The sequence below is a fragment of the Grammomys surdaster genome, unplaced genomic scaffold (genome assembly GCF_004785775.1).
Source record: "Grammomys surdaster isolate TR1022 unplaced genomic scaffold, NIH_TR_1.0 139, whole genome shotgun sequence".
NCBI classification, from domain to species: Eukaryota; Metazoa; Chordata; class Mammalia; order Rodentia; family Muridae; genus Grammomys; species Grammomys surdaster.
Window position 1 is genome coordinate 11918965 of NW_021604597.1, and position 14050 is coordinate 11933014.

Below are 14050 nucleotides of genomic sequence, written 5' to 3' on the forward strand. Positions count from 1 at the left end.
CTATAAGCAAGTGGCCACAAGTCCAGCAAAGACTCAGAGACATGACACTGACACAAATAGCTAAGAGACACCGAATCCTAAAGTAATCAGGTCATGGGAATATTCATGAATGTTACATGTAGAGATAACAACTCAGTTTAAAATGGAATAAGAGATCTGGTAACTACAGAAATTTAAATGAAACTAAAACAACTAGAAATTATATAGTCAACCATGAGATTAGGCAGTTAAACAAGATCCCAATGGAATTGGAAGAAAGGCTAGAGGAAACTAAAAAACGGAAAGAAAAAAAATCAGAGGGGAAGTAACCATGGAGATTATAAAGATTTAAATAGCGTCCTGGAGGAGGGGCAGAGGAAGGAATATTGCCAGAGGAGATGGACAAGGTAATCCAACCATTACTCTAGGAAGTAAGCTGAGCTAGGAAGGGAGAGTGATCTTGGGCAAAAAGGTTCCCTCCAGCTGAGTACATTTCCTGTAGACACAGAAACTGGAAAAATTCTCAGCATCTACATATATATCAGCATTAGATAAATGAACCTTAAGATAAAAGGTCTGAGTAAAGATAATGCCTGCATGCTAACGAAGGTTAAGTGGATATCTGTATTACTTTAGACCCAAAAGTAAAATGTAAAGCTTTTTACCTCTTAAGATATCATAGAAGAAACTTTAGGTGTCCTTGGTTTGGTGATAAGACAACTTCAAAGGTTTAATAATTAACAGAAGAAAACTTGGTAAACTTAGCTTCATTAATTACCCTAAAAAGCCTGAGAGTGAGAAAGTTTGCCAATGTACCACTGATAAAGGAAATGCCTCCTACACTCCTAGATCAGTGCCTTGTTCATCCATCATCAGAGAAGTTTCCTTCTGCTGCACATGGGAACAATGAGAGAGACCCACAGCCAGACAGTGTGCAGACATTGAAAGACCTTGGAACACTCAATCCTAAATAGGATATCTCTTCCCTAGGAGCTCAGGGAATCCCACAAAAGAAAAGGCAGAAAGTGTGTAAGAGCCAGAAGGAATAGAGGACACCAAGGAAACTAAAAAGCCCAGCCAACTCCATTTTGTGAGAGACCAATTCCACGGAGAAAATCACAAAGTCCACCTGAGCCAACAGACTATGGCAACCCCCCACTCCACACACACACACACACACACACACACACACACACACACACACACACGCCCTCCCCTTAGCAACAGCCAGGCTATAACAGCAAGACCAAGGTACACAGAGATAATCTAAGACATCCAGCAGAGAACAGATAACCTGACAATCCTGTTTGTCAGGTAGTTCTGCCCTCATGTTTGGTTCCTTCAGATTACACCAGAAATGCAGTTTTTAAAATAGGAATTTGCTGACCCGTATGGAAATTCACCAAGTTTGTTGTAACCACAATAATGAGCCTGAACCCTTAGACTCGGGGCTCACTCTGACCCACTGCAAGGGGGACGGTGGGAGACATTGCTCTAAGCTCATGAACTCTAGAGCTAGTGCTTTATACCAGAATTGGCTCCTCGGTCATCTTTGGGTACCTGCAACTTGGGCATAACAGAAACAAGGCCCTCAAAATCAACATAAAGCTCATATATAAAGCAGCAGGTTCGAGGTCTGTACTAGGTAGGTTCTTTACATAAACATCCAGTTTAGTGTTTTGATGGAATTCCTAAGAGTGTGAATGAGTGGGTCCCTGATCCTTGCTCTTTTTCTTCTGTTGGCTTGTCTTGTCTAACTTCCATGTGATAGTTTTTAGCTTATATTTTGTTATATTTTTTAAATGAATGGATGAATGAATGAATGAATGAATGAATGGAAACCTAGTCACTAGGGTAGAGGTTTACAACTGAACTGTCTCTTATATCTGCTGGTAGAGGGAAAACAAAAAGTCAGTTTTCTCCAATGGAATGATACCAGATATATCAACCACTCCAGGACAGGCCTCATGTTCAGGAGTACTTGACCAACATAAAATATAATGGACTACAGTTTGTATGTGTGTGTGTTTACTCGGTTAGTTTGGTGGGGTTCTTTGGGTGGGGGAGGTGGGGAAGGAGGTTCTTGGTTTTGAGCAATTTTGTTGTACTGGGTTTTTGTTTTTCTTTTTTGGAGAAAGAATTAAAATTAGATAGATGGGAAGGAGAGGATTTGGAAGGTCTGGGGTGAGGAGAATACAGTCAAAGTATATCTAAAGTTAAAAATTGTCTTAATAAATAAAAATACAATGACTTATTCATCCAAAATATACCAGGAACTCTTAAATTTTAACTCAAAGTCCAGGAATGATTTCAATTTTAAACAGTAGTAAAAATCTAGATAGCTCACCAGAGCACACATAGAACATACAAATCTAGGGAAAAAGAAGAAACTCTTGAATGTCAGAGCTATAGACCAAATATCCTCAGGTACACTCAAACAGCTAAAAGGGGCCAGCATGGTTAGCATGGCTGTATAAATCTATAATCTCAATCTTAACACTGGAGAGGTAGGAGGCAGACCTCTCTGAGTTCCAAACCAGCCAGGTCTACATAAAGAGACCCTGTTAACAAAAGAACTAAATAAAATCTTGAAAGGTAAGACTCATAATCCAAGACACTCATGAAGAAAGTTAAACAGGAAATCTTACTACTGCTAGGTGACATGCAATAAGGTCCTGGGAAGGCAGTCTGGCAGTTTCTGCCACATAATCCCTACCACAATCATAGGCCTTAGGTTTATCCAAGTGAGGCTCACACACATAAAAATGTGCATAAATGTTTACAGGAGCTATTTTCATGATCAACTAAACTTAGAGAAAACCAGGATGGCCTTCAGTAAGTGAATGGATAAACTATGTATGCATCTGTTCATTTTTATCTTAAAATCAAAGGAAAATAATTGGCTTCTAAGAACTGAAAATAAACCAAGAGAAAAGGCTATTCAAAGAGATTGATTGGAAACTATGGAAAAGAATAAACAAAGAAATCTGGAAAATATAGTTGACCCATTCACACTACTGTCCATAGTTTTATGTCAACTTGACACAAGAGTTATCGGAAAGGAGGAAACCTAAATTGAGGAAAATGCTTCCCTAAGATCAAGCTGTAAGGCATTTTTATTAGTAATTGATGGAGGAGAGCCTAGCCTATTTTGGGTGGCTGGGCTGTTGGTCCTGCATTCTAGAAGGAAGCAGAGCAAGCAAGCCATGATGAAGCTAGTCAATAAGCTCCATAGCCCCTGCATAAGTTCCTGCCTCCAGGTTCTTGCCCTATTTGAGTTCCTGTCCTGACTTCCTTTAAAGAAGGACTACAATGTGGAAGTCTAAGCCACATAAACTCTTTCCTTCCTAACTTGCTTTTGTCATGTTGTTTCTTCAGTTATAGAAACCCTCAGATAACCACCACCATGCAATCTCTCCAGTTGAAGAGTTCGAATGTCTCCAGTCCTTAACCACTAATAGTCTAGATGCTCTGGAAGCAAGCTCATCACAAGAGCAACTAGAACTGATTGCAGGTTACTACAGTATAGCTTGCTATACTAGCATGATCCTACTCATTTTAGATTTAATGCTATACGTTTCTCTGTACTTTGGCATCTTAGTCTAAAATTTAGTAATTTCAACATTTATAATTCTATATATTTTGATGATTCTGGATATCCATTTTATGCACTGAGAGACCTTTTTACAAAATTTTCAATAGTTCTAGTCATAAACAGTGCAATCTTTTCAAACTATTGCAAATCTCCCTGATCTCCCAGCTCCTTTAAAATGCTGTTCAAGTTGGCAATTACAGGAAGAATGCTGGAACAAGTCCCAGAGAATTCTACTGATTAAAGCCCTGGGGACTGACTCTCACCTATCCAGGATCACCTGTTTTCAGAAAGAAAGCCACTCATTCTGTCTTAAAACTCGGACTTGAAAATTTCTGTCGTGTCAAATTTAAGAACTAGAAGAAAAGTCAGAATTTAAAAGATTTTTCCCTCATCCAGCAGGACTGGCTGGACCCCATTCACCATTCACTGGTTCTGTGGTGCTTCCAAAAGCAATAGCTCTCATGGTATTCTCAAGACCCAGAATGGGTCTCACTCCTTATCCTTTACCTCATGGTTGTTGCCATTTTCTTCTGCAACTTGCTTTTCCACATGAAATGAAGCACATATGACTGTTCTCTAGGTCAAAAAACAGGCACTAACAGTATACGAAAAATCTAAAACGAATAATCTTCTCCCCAGACAGGAATAGTTTTCAACCAATCATCTGACATGAGATGAAGAATCAAGTACTCTATAAGACAACTAAGCAAAGCAGCAAATAGTCACCTGGAAAGATGCTCATTGCTAATTACAGAAGCAAAAATTAAGACAAAAATGAAATAGAACATTTCACTATATGTTAAAAATCAAACTAAAACCAATAAAAATACCAAGTACTAACAAGATACTGGGCAAGAGAAAGTGATATAGCCACTTCAGGAAAGTTGGTATTTTAAGACACAATTTGCCAGGAGGCTGCAAAGATGACTTAGTTATCTGAGTAAGGATTAAAAGCCCTTACAGAAGACTTGAGTTCAGTTCCAGCATCTACATGGCAACTCAACAACCATCTGTAATTTCAGCTCCAGAGGATCCAATGCTGTCTTTTGGCTTCCACAGATAGCTGCATACATGTGATACCTATTAATTTACATAGGCATGTATACACAAATTTACATAGCTACACAGACACATGAATAAAAATAAAAATCTTTTTAAAAAGACACACTTTACCATCTGATGGAACTATCTTAATCCTGAGTATTTACACAAGAAGTAAAAACATGACAAATGTATACATATGTAGAGCAGCTTTATTCATTAACAGCAAAAACGCTGAAAATACAAGAAATGTCCACCAAGTGGTAAATGGATACAATGTCATAACCATAAAAGAGAGTACTAAACAATAAAAATTACTAATATGTACAGTATGTATGAGTTATCGCGATACTTATATTAAGTGAAAGAGGCTGGACACATGGACTGTGTGAATCCATTCCCAGAAAACCTATAAAAGGCAAAACTCCTGACGAGAACCTGCTCCCCGGGCACCAGAGGGGAGCAGCAGGGAAGGGCATTTTACCTGTGAAAGCAACAAGAGAGCATCTTAGGTTGATGGGAATGCTCTACATCAAGACTGTACAAAATACACTCAAATTAGACTCTTAAATTGGTTAACTATACACATTACCTTAAAGCTTTAAAAAGTTATGGAAGAATATCAAAAACTAACAATGATAACATGATTTACTTTCCTGGATACATTTTCGAATATTCTCCAGTGAAGATGTTTTTTTTTAAAAAAAAAAATCAGAATAAAAATGCTGTTTAACATATAGGATTATTACAAATATATAGATATAAAACATAATAATAATTACTTAAGAATAAATATGAACTCAGTGTTGAGAATGGAAGGAGATATGCCATCATTTACTTAGTCTGACTGCACAGATACTGAAGTAATAATTTTAAAGTAGACTTTGTTTTACAAATGCAGCAAAATACACTTTGCAATTAACTGACTGAAAATTACTACAGTTTTTTTTCCAGGTCAATTAATTAGGAAGGTACCATATGGATGTACTTAATGCTCTTAAAACATTATGCAGCAGCATATTTCATTTTTACTCTTAAGTTTCTGTTACAGTGTTTTTTCCAGTTTGTTCTTTGTGCTGTGCAATGATGTTAAGACAACTTTTTCTTCTAGATGACCTATTTTTTAAGAGCACTACAGAACAAGTCATTTGGGGGCTTTGAGTGCATTTTTCAGTTAACAGTCCTAATCTGTGAGCAAGAAGCTGAACCTTCCGAGCACCTGTAATCCACCTTCTACCCTGCTTAGCTATGTCAGAGATAGCAGCAGATGCTGGCAAGACACCACTTATTTTTGTGTACTGCTCATCTGTAAAAACAATTCTGAAACATTTTTGCATTTGCTATGGAGACTAAATACTCGCTTGTAAACACACCTTGACTTTAGGGGCAAAACTAATATGCTGTTAATACTGTGACAATACCACTATGACTAAATCTAAGAGCTTAGGAAGAAACAATTTTGGTGAGACAATCCATAAGAATAAACTAAGGACACAGTCCATTCAAATCTTTGTAGACACTGCCAGGTGACATATACTCAGACATGGCCACAGCCCCTGAACTAGCATCAGCAGCAAATCCATGGCAGAATTATGGATATGTCCTGGTCATCTCACAACTTACTGGGGAAATAGACCAAACTTGATAATCTCAGAACAATCACTGACTCTTGGATAGGACAAAACAACATCTTTAAGCAAGAGGTAGGGACTACAGCAGCAAACCAAGAAGGGAGTCCAAAAGTAGGAAAAACCAACAGCTCTAACAAGCCTGCAAACAGCCTTGTTTTGTCACACTCCATGAGAGCATAAAGAGGCATAAAACTGGGGTATGACAGGGCTATGGATGTGGCTCAGTAATACAGCACTCATCTAGTATATATGAGGTCCTGGGCTCAACCGTCTCCAAGGTCCTCAGTCCAAAAAATAAAACGGTAAAATTGATTACTAAAGGTTAAAAAATATTTCATGGACAAATAGTAACAAGCACGGTGTGAGGACCACACGCATCAGACACCAGGCTGTGGCCCTTCACACATATCACCATATTTAATCCTCACAATCTTTCCCTGTCTTTCAGATAAGGAAAAGGGGCTGAGACAGGACTTCCACCATCACACCCAGACACATGCTCAGTTGCTACATTGTGCTACACGGAGCAGGACAGGACGGTAGGTAATCTAAGAACCTTTTTAAACAGTTAAAAACAAAAGCAAACAAGTAAAAGCAATCAAACGAGCCAAGTGATAGGTAGAGCTCTAGAAACCAAGCCAAGAAGTTAGCTGAGATTTAGATATTGTACATTTTATTAAATACTGGGCTTTATTACAACAAATTTACTTATAAGTTCATTTTTAAAAAATGTGGTTGTATTCAAATTTTACTTCACACTGCTTTTTGACCCAACTTTCTATTTTTTACTGTCTCTAGTCAGTCATTATGGTCAGAAAATTAATTTTGCATAATAGCATAAAGGAATTTCTCAATGTTACAACTTTGGGAATTCTCCCAAAGTGTGGACATATCTACAACAGAGGATAAGGTCAGAATGCATACTGCTTTTTCCAATGTCTTTATAGTAGCTATATGGCACTGTTTAGTCATGCACGTTAACTCTTTACTACCCAATGGAAGTTTCTAACTTACACACAAAAGCAAGTCATAACCCAGGGCTTGGCATTTTGCCAAAACTCTAAAAAAGTGGGAATTATGGACATCAGGATAGGTTTTAGGCCACCACAGAAAGCTGTCAGCTGTAATATCCGTCCTGTGACCGTGGTGGCAAGTTCCTTGGAGTAGCCTTTTCTTGTGTTTTGATCAAGTCTAGAATAGCTGACAGTACTGCACAGTCTCTGGACTTAGTGTCGTTCCAGTCTACAGGATGAGGGCATTCAATCTTCTCTTGTAGAAGGATATCCAGTTCCTTTCTTAGTCCCTAAGGTTGAAGGAAGCAGACATGCTCATCAGGAAAGACGGATTTTAGATAATACAGCAAAGACAAATGTGACTTTGGTGGTGACAAGGATTTTCAAGCTATTACAAAGGAGGGCAAAGATTCAAACTCTAATCCTTAAAGTCATGGGAAGAGTATTACTGCATCAAAAATAATTTGGAAAACTAAGATCACTCAACACTACTGGCTCTCTTACAATAAACAGTCTTTCTAAAAAACCATTTATCTTGGAAGACATGATGTATGCCATGGACTGTGTGGAGGCCAGAGAAACACTTTCGGAAGGAAGTCAGTTATAGACTTCCACCATGTGTGTTCTAAGGCCAATGTAAGTCTTCTGCGGCAGCAGCAAGCTGCTTTCCATATTGTGGCCCACAAATTCACTTATATGCAACCTAACAGACAACCATTAACAACCGTACCTTAACAAGATGGGCAATTCTTTCTGGAGACTGAAACACAATCCATTCATCTACAGCAATAATTTCCTGATCCTTATCTTTCTGGATGGAAATATCTCCTCCAAAGAACAAGAGGCAGTATGGTGAAACTTCTGTACAGTCATACAAGTATATCTGTAAGAAGTGTTAATGTGCATGAGGAAGTAGGAAAGGATTACTACTACATAATTCAACATCACAGACATTGATCAGCTACTTTCTAAAATAGCTATTAACTTGCTTATGTGATTTTGAAAATTAATTTTGAAGAAATAAGACTTTAAGTAAACCTATCCTAATTCTTAGGAATATTATATATATTTTTGTTCTAAATTGAACATTTTCTGAATGTCAAATCTAACCAATGAAGATAAAATGACTTTTATTTGTATATCCAAATAATAAAAAATCTCACTCACTAGTCTGACCACTACTTAACTTATACTGTCATGCCAACAAATCTTTACACAGTACAAATTCCTGACAGCACTTTTTGAAAGCAGCCTCACAGAGAAAACCATATAAACAGATGATGTACTATACTGTCTACTTATAGGAAAAAAAAAGCTATAATTTATATCAGAAAAAAGCATAATTTTTAAGGTATAAAATTATAAAGCTACAAAGACATTCAGATATGCAATTATGTTAAATGTTCACTTACACTGCTTGTTCTCATCTTCAGATGATAGATAAGCCAGTTATAGTGGAAGTCTGTCTGCTCCACATTGACAGACTTAGGATGAATAGAAACCAGACCATCAGACTTTGTGTGAACTTTCACCCTTTGAAAAAGATACAATACAGTTCCTAAGTGTCTCAAGGGATTGTTCCCTCATTACTTCAAAAGAATTACTCTTTAATGGTGTTAGTACACAGTACATAATAAAGAATAAAGCACATGAAAGGACTAGGAAGGAGTTTACACTCAGAATGACCACTACTCACAATTTATACAGTAAATGAAATTTAAAGTAAATAAATTTACAGTAAATAAATTTTAGTTTTTCAACTAAAAACTTTGATTGGTTAACTATGTTCCCAAAAGAACCCAAAATTAAAATTCTATTGAAAAGACTTTTGCTAAAACTGATTTTACACTGTTTTTTAGATTTACTTTAGGTGTATTAATGTTTTGCCAATGTTTCTATATGTGCAGCACATGTGTGCTTGCTGTCACAGAAGAGGACATTAGATCCCAAGCCTAGAGTTACAAACAGTTGTGAGTGGCCATGTGGGTACTGGGAATAGAATGCAGGATCTATGAAAGAACAGCCAGTACTCCTACCTGCTGAGCTGTCTCTTCAGCTCATTTAAAATGTTTTTAAATGCCCACTCAAATTTCTCAACTTCAAAATATATATATTCAGAATGAGTATGTTTTGGCAGTTTAATTTACTGTGACTTCTTAAGGGCTTTCTTTTTCATGCAGTGTTGGCTTTGTGTGGGAAGGAGTGCATGCGTGAAGGAGAGGGAGAATGAGGGCCATTCTCCCCCTTCACCATGGTGGTTTCAGGGTGGTAGGATATGGAACTCAGGTTGTCAGATGTGGCAACAAGTGCCTGCCTACTAAGCCATCTCACAAGCCCCAGGGAACGTTTTTTTTTTTTTTGTTTATCGAGACAGGGTTTCTCTGTGTAGCCCTGGCTGTCCTGGAACTCACTCTGTAGACCAGGTTAGCCTCAAACTCAGAAATCCACCTGCCTCTCCCTCCCAAGTGCGGGGATTAAAGGTGTGCGCCACCACTGCCCGGCCCCGGCCCCAGGGAACTTTTTTGTTGACGATCACTTTGTAAGTCAATTTGTTCATCAATATCATTCAGATAGACATTTCATGGTTTGTTTTTAAACAATGGTAATTGTAAAATATTGGATTTGCTACTTCATAATCTGCTCTTCAGAGTTTTTAAGGTCCTATGAATTCATAATATATCAATTCCTGTCATAGTTATGATTTATTATTTGAAATAAAAACATAAATTACTTTTTCCTCAGTCAACCACTGTCATTCTGAAAATCAGGAGTTAGGAAATTTCTGTATGGAGCCAAATATGTTAAGATTTGGTGGCCTTCCAGTCTGTCTGTCAGGCCCACTCTGTTAATCAAGCAGGGAAGTAGACAACAGACAAATAAATGAGCACAGCTGTGTCTCAGTGAAAATGTATTAAAAAACTTCTGGGCTATAACATTTGTAACTGCTCCTAGTACCAACCATTGAACAAGCACACTAATCCAAAGAAAACTGTCTTTTTTTTCCATGAAGTTCTCCCATGAGAAGAGATAATAAAATGTTTGTATGTTAATATTAATATTATTCTATTAAAGTATCAGCAATGTTAGAAATCTAGGTTACTACTGACATAAAGCTGTGTGGTAACTCATGGATAATCCTCCCCTGTGTGAGGAGAAACAGGAGCTGGAGACAAGCAGAAGCCATGATGTAAAACCATGCTTCAAAACGAACAAAACAAAACAAAAAACAATAAACAAACAAAAAAAACCAAACCAACTTAGATTATTTACAATCTAGGTAATTCAGTCACACTGAAATTCGTCCTTTTACCCATAATCCTGTAATTTAACCTATCCCTAAGTCTTGGGGAGCTGTTTGTACAATAGAGAATGCTTAGTAGTATTCCTGGTCTAAGAAACATGAAAAGATCTCTTCTAACTATGGTACCAATACATACATCCAGCTACTAGTTAAATGTTTCTTCAGAGGAAATCACTCCAGTTTGAGAATCACAGTTCCAGAACATTCTCTTAATGTTGGTCACTCTGGGCAGACTGCATTTTCTAACTGTTTAATTACAAGATACCCAGCATTTTCATTTACATTAACATAATATTTTGCATGTTACTACAGTTTTGAACCATAATTTCCCCATTGCTAGTAAATACCTATGTTATTTGTTACCTACCCGTTAAAAGGCATTTGAGGTCAATTCCTTAGGAGAAACCCAAGTTAAAATAAGAAATTACCAAACTGAGCCAATGACTACTGAATACTTTCCAAAGGGTGACAATTCTAAACCCCTTGGCCTTCTTGACTGTCAGTACCCACACTAGAGTAAACAATGAGGCAGAAATATTCTTCCATTGTTTCCTCCAACACAGCTAAGGCCATGTGGACATACATTCCACTTCTCTAAAGAATGGAATTACAATTTTATTCAAATTGCTATCAAATACACACACAGACACAGACACAAACACACACACACACAATTTTACTAACTTGTTTTATAAATGGGTGATCAGATAAATGACTAAATCTGTGTTGTGAGGGACAGATCCCTATGTTCAAAGATTCCTATGCATCTAAATTACCAAACTTTCAAAGAATCCATTTCTACTAGAGGGTTCCAACGATGAAGAAAGAGCTGTGAGTAGTTCATAACAATCTTCAATGCTTACATTTTCCTTTTTTTACCCAAATTTAGTCGGATTTTAGCAACTTTTGGATATAAACCAGCACAGATGACAGCTTTAATTATCTTCTCGTTATCTATAGGGAAAGGAAAAGGAGAAGGGGAAAAGTGAAATACTGAAGCACTGGACCATGAATGGTAAGTGCTTTACTGCTTTGTTTTTCTTTACCTGAATTGATATTAGCTTTTGGATCTTTGGGACTTCTACTGCTTACAAATCCAGCTCCGAGAAGGTGCTCAGCAAACTGTCCCTTCATGTTATGCAGCATCTAGAGAGCAATGGTAACAGCTAGAAGCCTTTCATGTATCGGGCTTAGACATCACACACACCTCAGTTTAGGTTTTAGCTTCCTCTGCTTTACAAAAACATCAGTGCAATAAGGTAATACATTTAAAACTAGATTTATTTTAACTATACGTGCATGTATATTTTGTGGGAGTGCTGGTGCCTGTGGAGGCCCGAAGGCTTCAGACCACCTATAATAAACCTGGACTTACTCCACCAGACTCATGTGCTGGGAACCAACCTGGATCGTCTGCAGCAAGAGCATCTCACTGCTGAGCTATATCTCCAGCTCAACAATGAAATGCGATCATTAAGGAGGGAATTGGTAAATCACAAAAACAAGTTTCTGCAAATAAATGTTACTGGAACACAGCTATCTCTACTTTCTATATTCTTTGTGGTTGCTTCTGTACTCTAATAACAAATGAGTATTTTTAAGACACATAGCCTACAAGCCTAAATTATTATTTGGTGGGAAAAAATTGCATAAGGAACAAAAAAAAAAAAAAAAACCCAGTAATGTTTAAAGAATTACTCCATTTTGCAAGACACATTGGAATTTCCTTTTACTCTGCTTTTAAAAACAAGTAGAACACCCCCTTCCCCTCCAACCCCCAACAATGACCAAGCTTAACTACTGTTAACAACTAGCACAGAACCATTTTCCTTAAGAGAAAGCTTTAAGCAGAAATGCTGGGTGCTCAGTATGGTGGAAAACAACTATCCCTTCAGTTATCTTCAGAGTCATAATGCGGTAGACTCTGCACATACACCAACAGAAGAATTAGAAAGAAGTACAGCTAAAAATGAGATCCTAGCCGGGTGGTTGTGGCGCATGCCTTTAATCCCAGTACTTGGGAGGCAGAGGCAGGCGGATTTCTGAGTTTGAGGCCAGCCTCGTCTACAAGAGTGAGTTCCAGGACAGCCAGAACTACACAGAGAAACCCTATCTCGAAACACCCCTCCCCCCCCCCAAAAAAAAGAAATGAGATCCTATTTATTGTGTTTCTTGCTTTTGTTTACTGGGTTTTTAAGCAGGATCTCATATAGCCCAGGCTAGCCTCAAACTATATAGCTGAGGCTGGCCTTGAATTCTTGGAATGACAGGCATGTTGTACCAATCCTACCTTGAGATCACCTTTTAAAATTATAAAAGCTATTTTTAGCTAGGCATTGTAGTACTATATTTCAAGCAACTTGAGGCTCACACAGAAGAACTGAGGGCTCCAGGCCAGCCTAGGTTGCAAGCAAGACTGAACCAAAAGTTTTTATAAAGCATAATTAACTTTAGTTCAAATTAACTCTACAGAAATAAAGATGGTACAGATTTATCTGTTTTTACAACTACAGAAACATCTTCTAAAGAATACTGTCAAGTTCAACAAAGAGATTATAATAGGTAAAACTGGCTAAATGCAAGTGTTCCTTTTACAAAAGGTGTAAGTTAAGTTTCCCCACGTATTTCTTCTAAATGAATGGATAGCCACTTACTCCTGGTCATTCTAGTATTATAATTTTAGGGCGACCATCTCTACATGCAGTCCTCACTGTGCAGTTTCCATCACTACCCTGTGTTTCTTCTGTATTTTAAACAACTCCAGTATGCACTGTCAATCACATGACATGCAAGCTCCACTGCTGAAATCTTGATTCCTTGTCAGTAGCTGTTTTCAGGAACCCAGAGGACAGCATTTCTTTAGTTCTTTCTTAAATGTTCATTCTTTCTCTTTGCAATTGACTTAATGCCTTAACTGGATATGTTATCCACATAGACAACCTGGATTTAGGCATCTTTCCATAATGTAGTACATTCTGCTATTTCATTTCCGGGAATGGTTTCTGATCTGCATCTGGGTAAGTTTCCACTACACATGATACACTGATGGAGATCAGTCTTGTCCTTCAACTTTTTATTTATCACTTTAAAGTTATGTTTGCAGCTGCATCCATACCTTAACTACTTACACAGCTTTTTTTTATGTCAAGAATCTGCTTTCCAGGAGGCTGTTTGGTTGTGCTCTTTGGCCTTCAACTTGATTTCTTAGTTTAGCACCTCAGCTGTCTGTCCCTTTTAAAAGCTCACCCTTATTAGTTTATTTTCTTTTCCTCATTTTACTGAATGGATAATCTTTTCAGTAACCCAGTGCTTTGAGCCAGCTGTGAAATAGGCTATGTCCATTGTAGCTTTGGGCTGCAGTATCTTTCTGAGTTGTCACATCACTTTTCAACTCTGATGACAGGGCGTTTTTTATTAAAATGTTAATTTCTTCACACACACAGTCTCTCTCTCTCTCTCTCTCTCTCTCTCTCTCTCTCTCTCTCTCTCT

At 37.7% G+C, this 14050-nt stretch overlaps 1 protein-coding gene across 1 annotated transcript in view; it reads right to left on the minus strand.

The window, feature by feature from the left end:
* Nucleotides 1–4809: 4809 nt before the first annotated feature.
* Dhx36 (DEAH-box helicase 36) overlaps nucleotides 4810–14050 on the minus strand; it is a 40294-nt gene continuing 31053 nt past the window's right edge. The window contains exons 18-22 of the mRNA XM_028763678.1: nucleotides 11607–11706; nucleotides 11424–11514; nucleotides 8672–8792; nucleotides 7990–8142; nucleotides 4810–7549 (exon numbers count right to left, since the gene is read on the minus strand). Of these exons, the coding sequence (XP_028619511.1) occupies nucleotides 7364–7549; nucleotides 7990–8142; nucleotides 8672–8792; nucleotides 11424–11514; nucleotides 11607–11706 (651 nt within the window). The 3' untranslated portion in view covers nucleotides 4810–7363. The remainder of the gene's footprint in view (nucleotides 7550–7989; nucleotides 8143–8671; nucleotides 8793–11423; nucleotides 11515–11606; nucleotides 11707–14050) is intronic.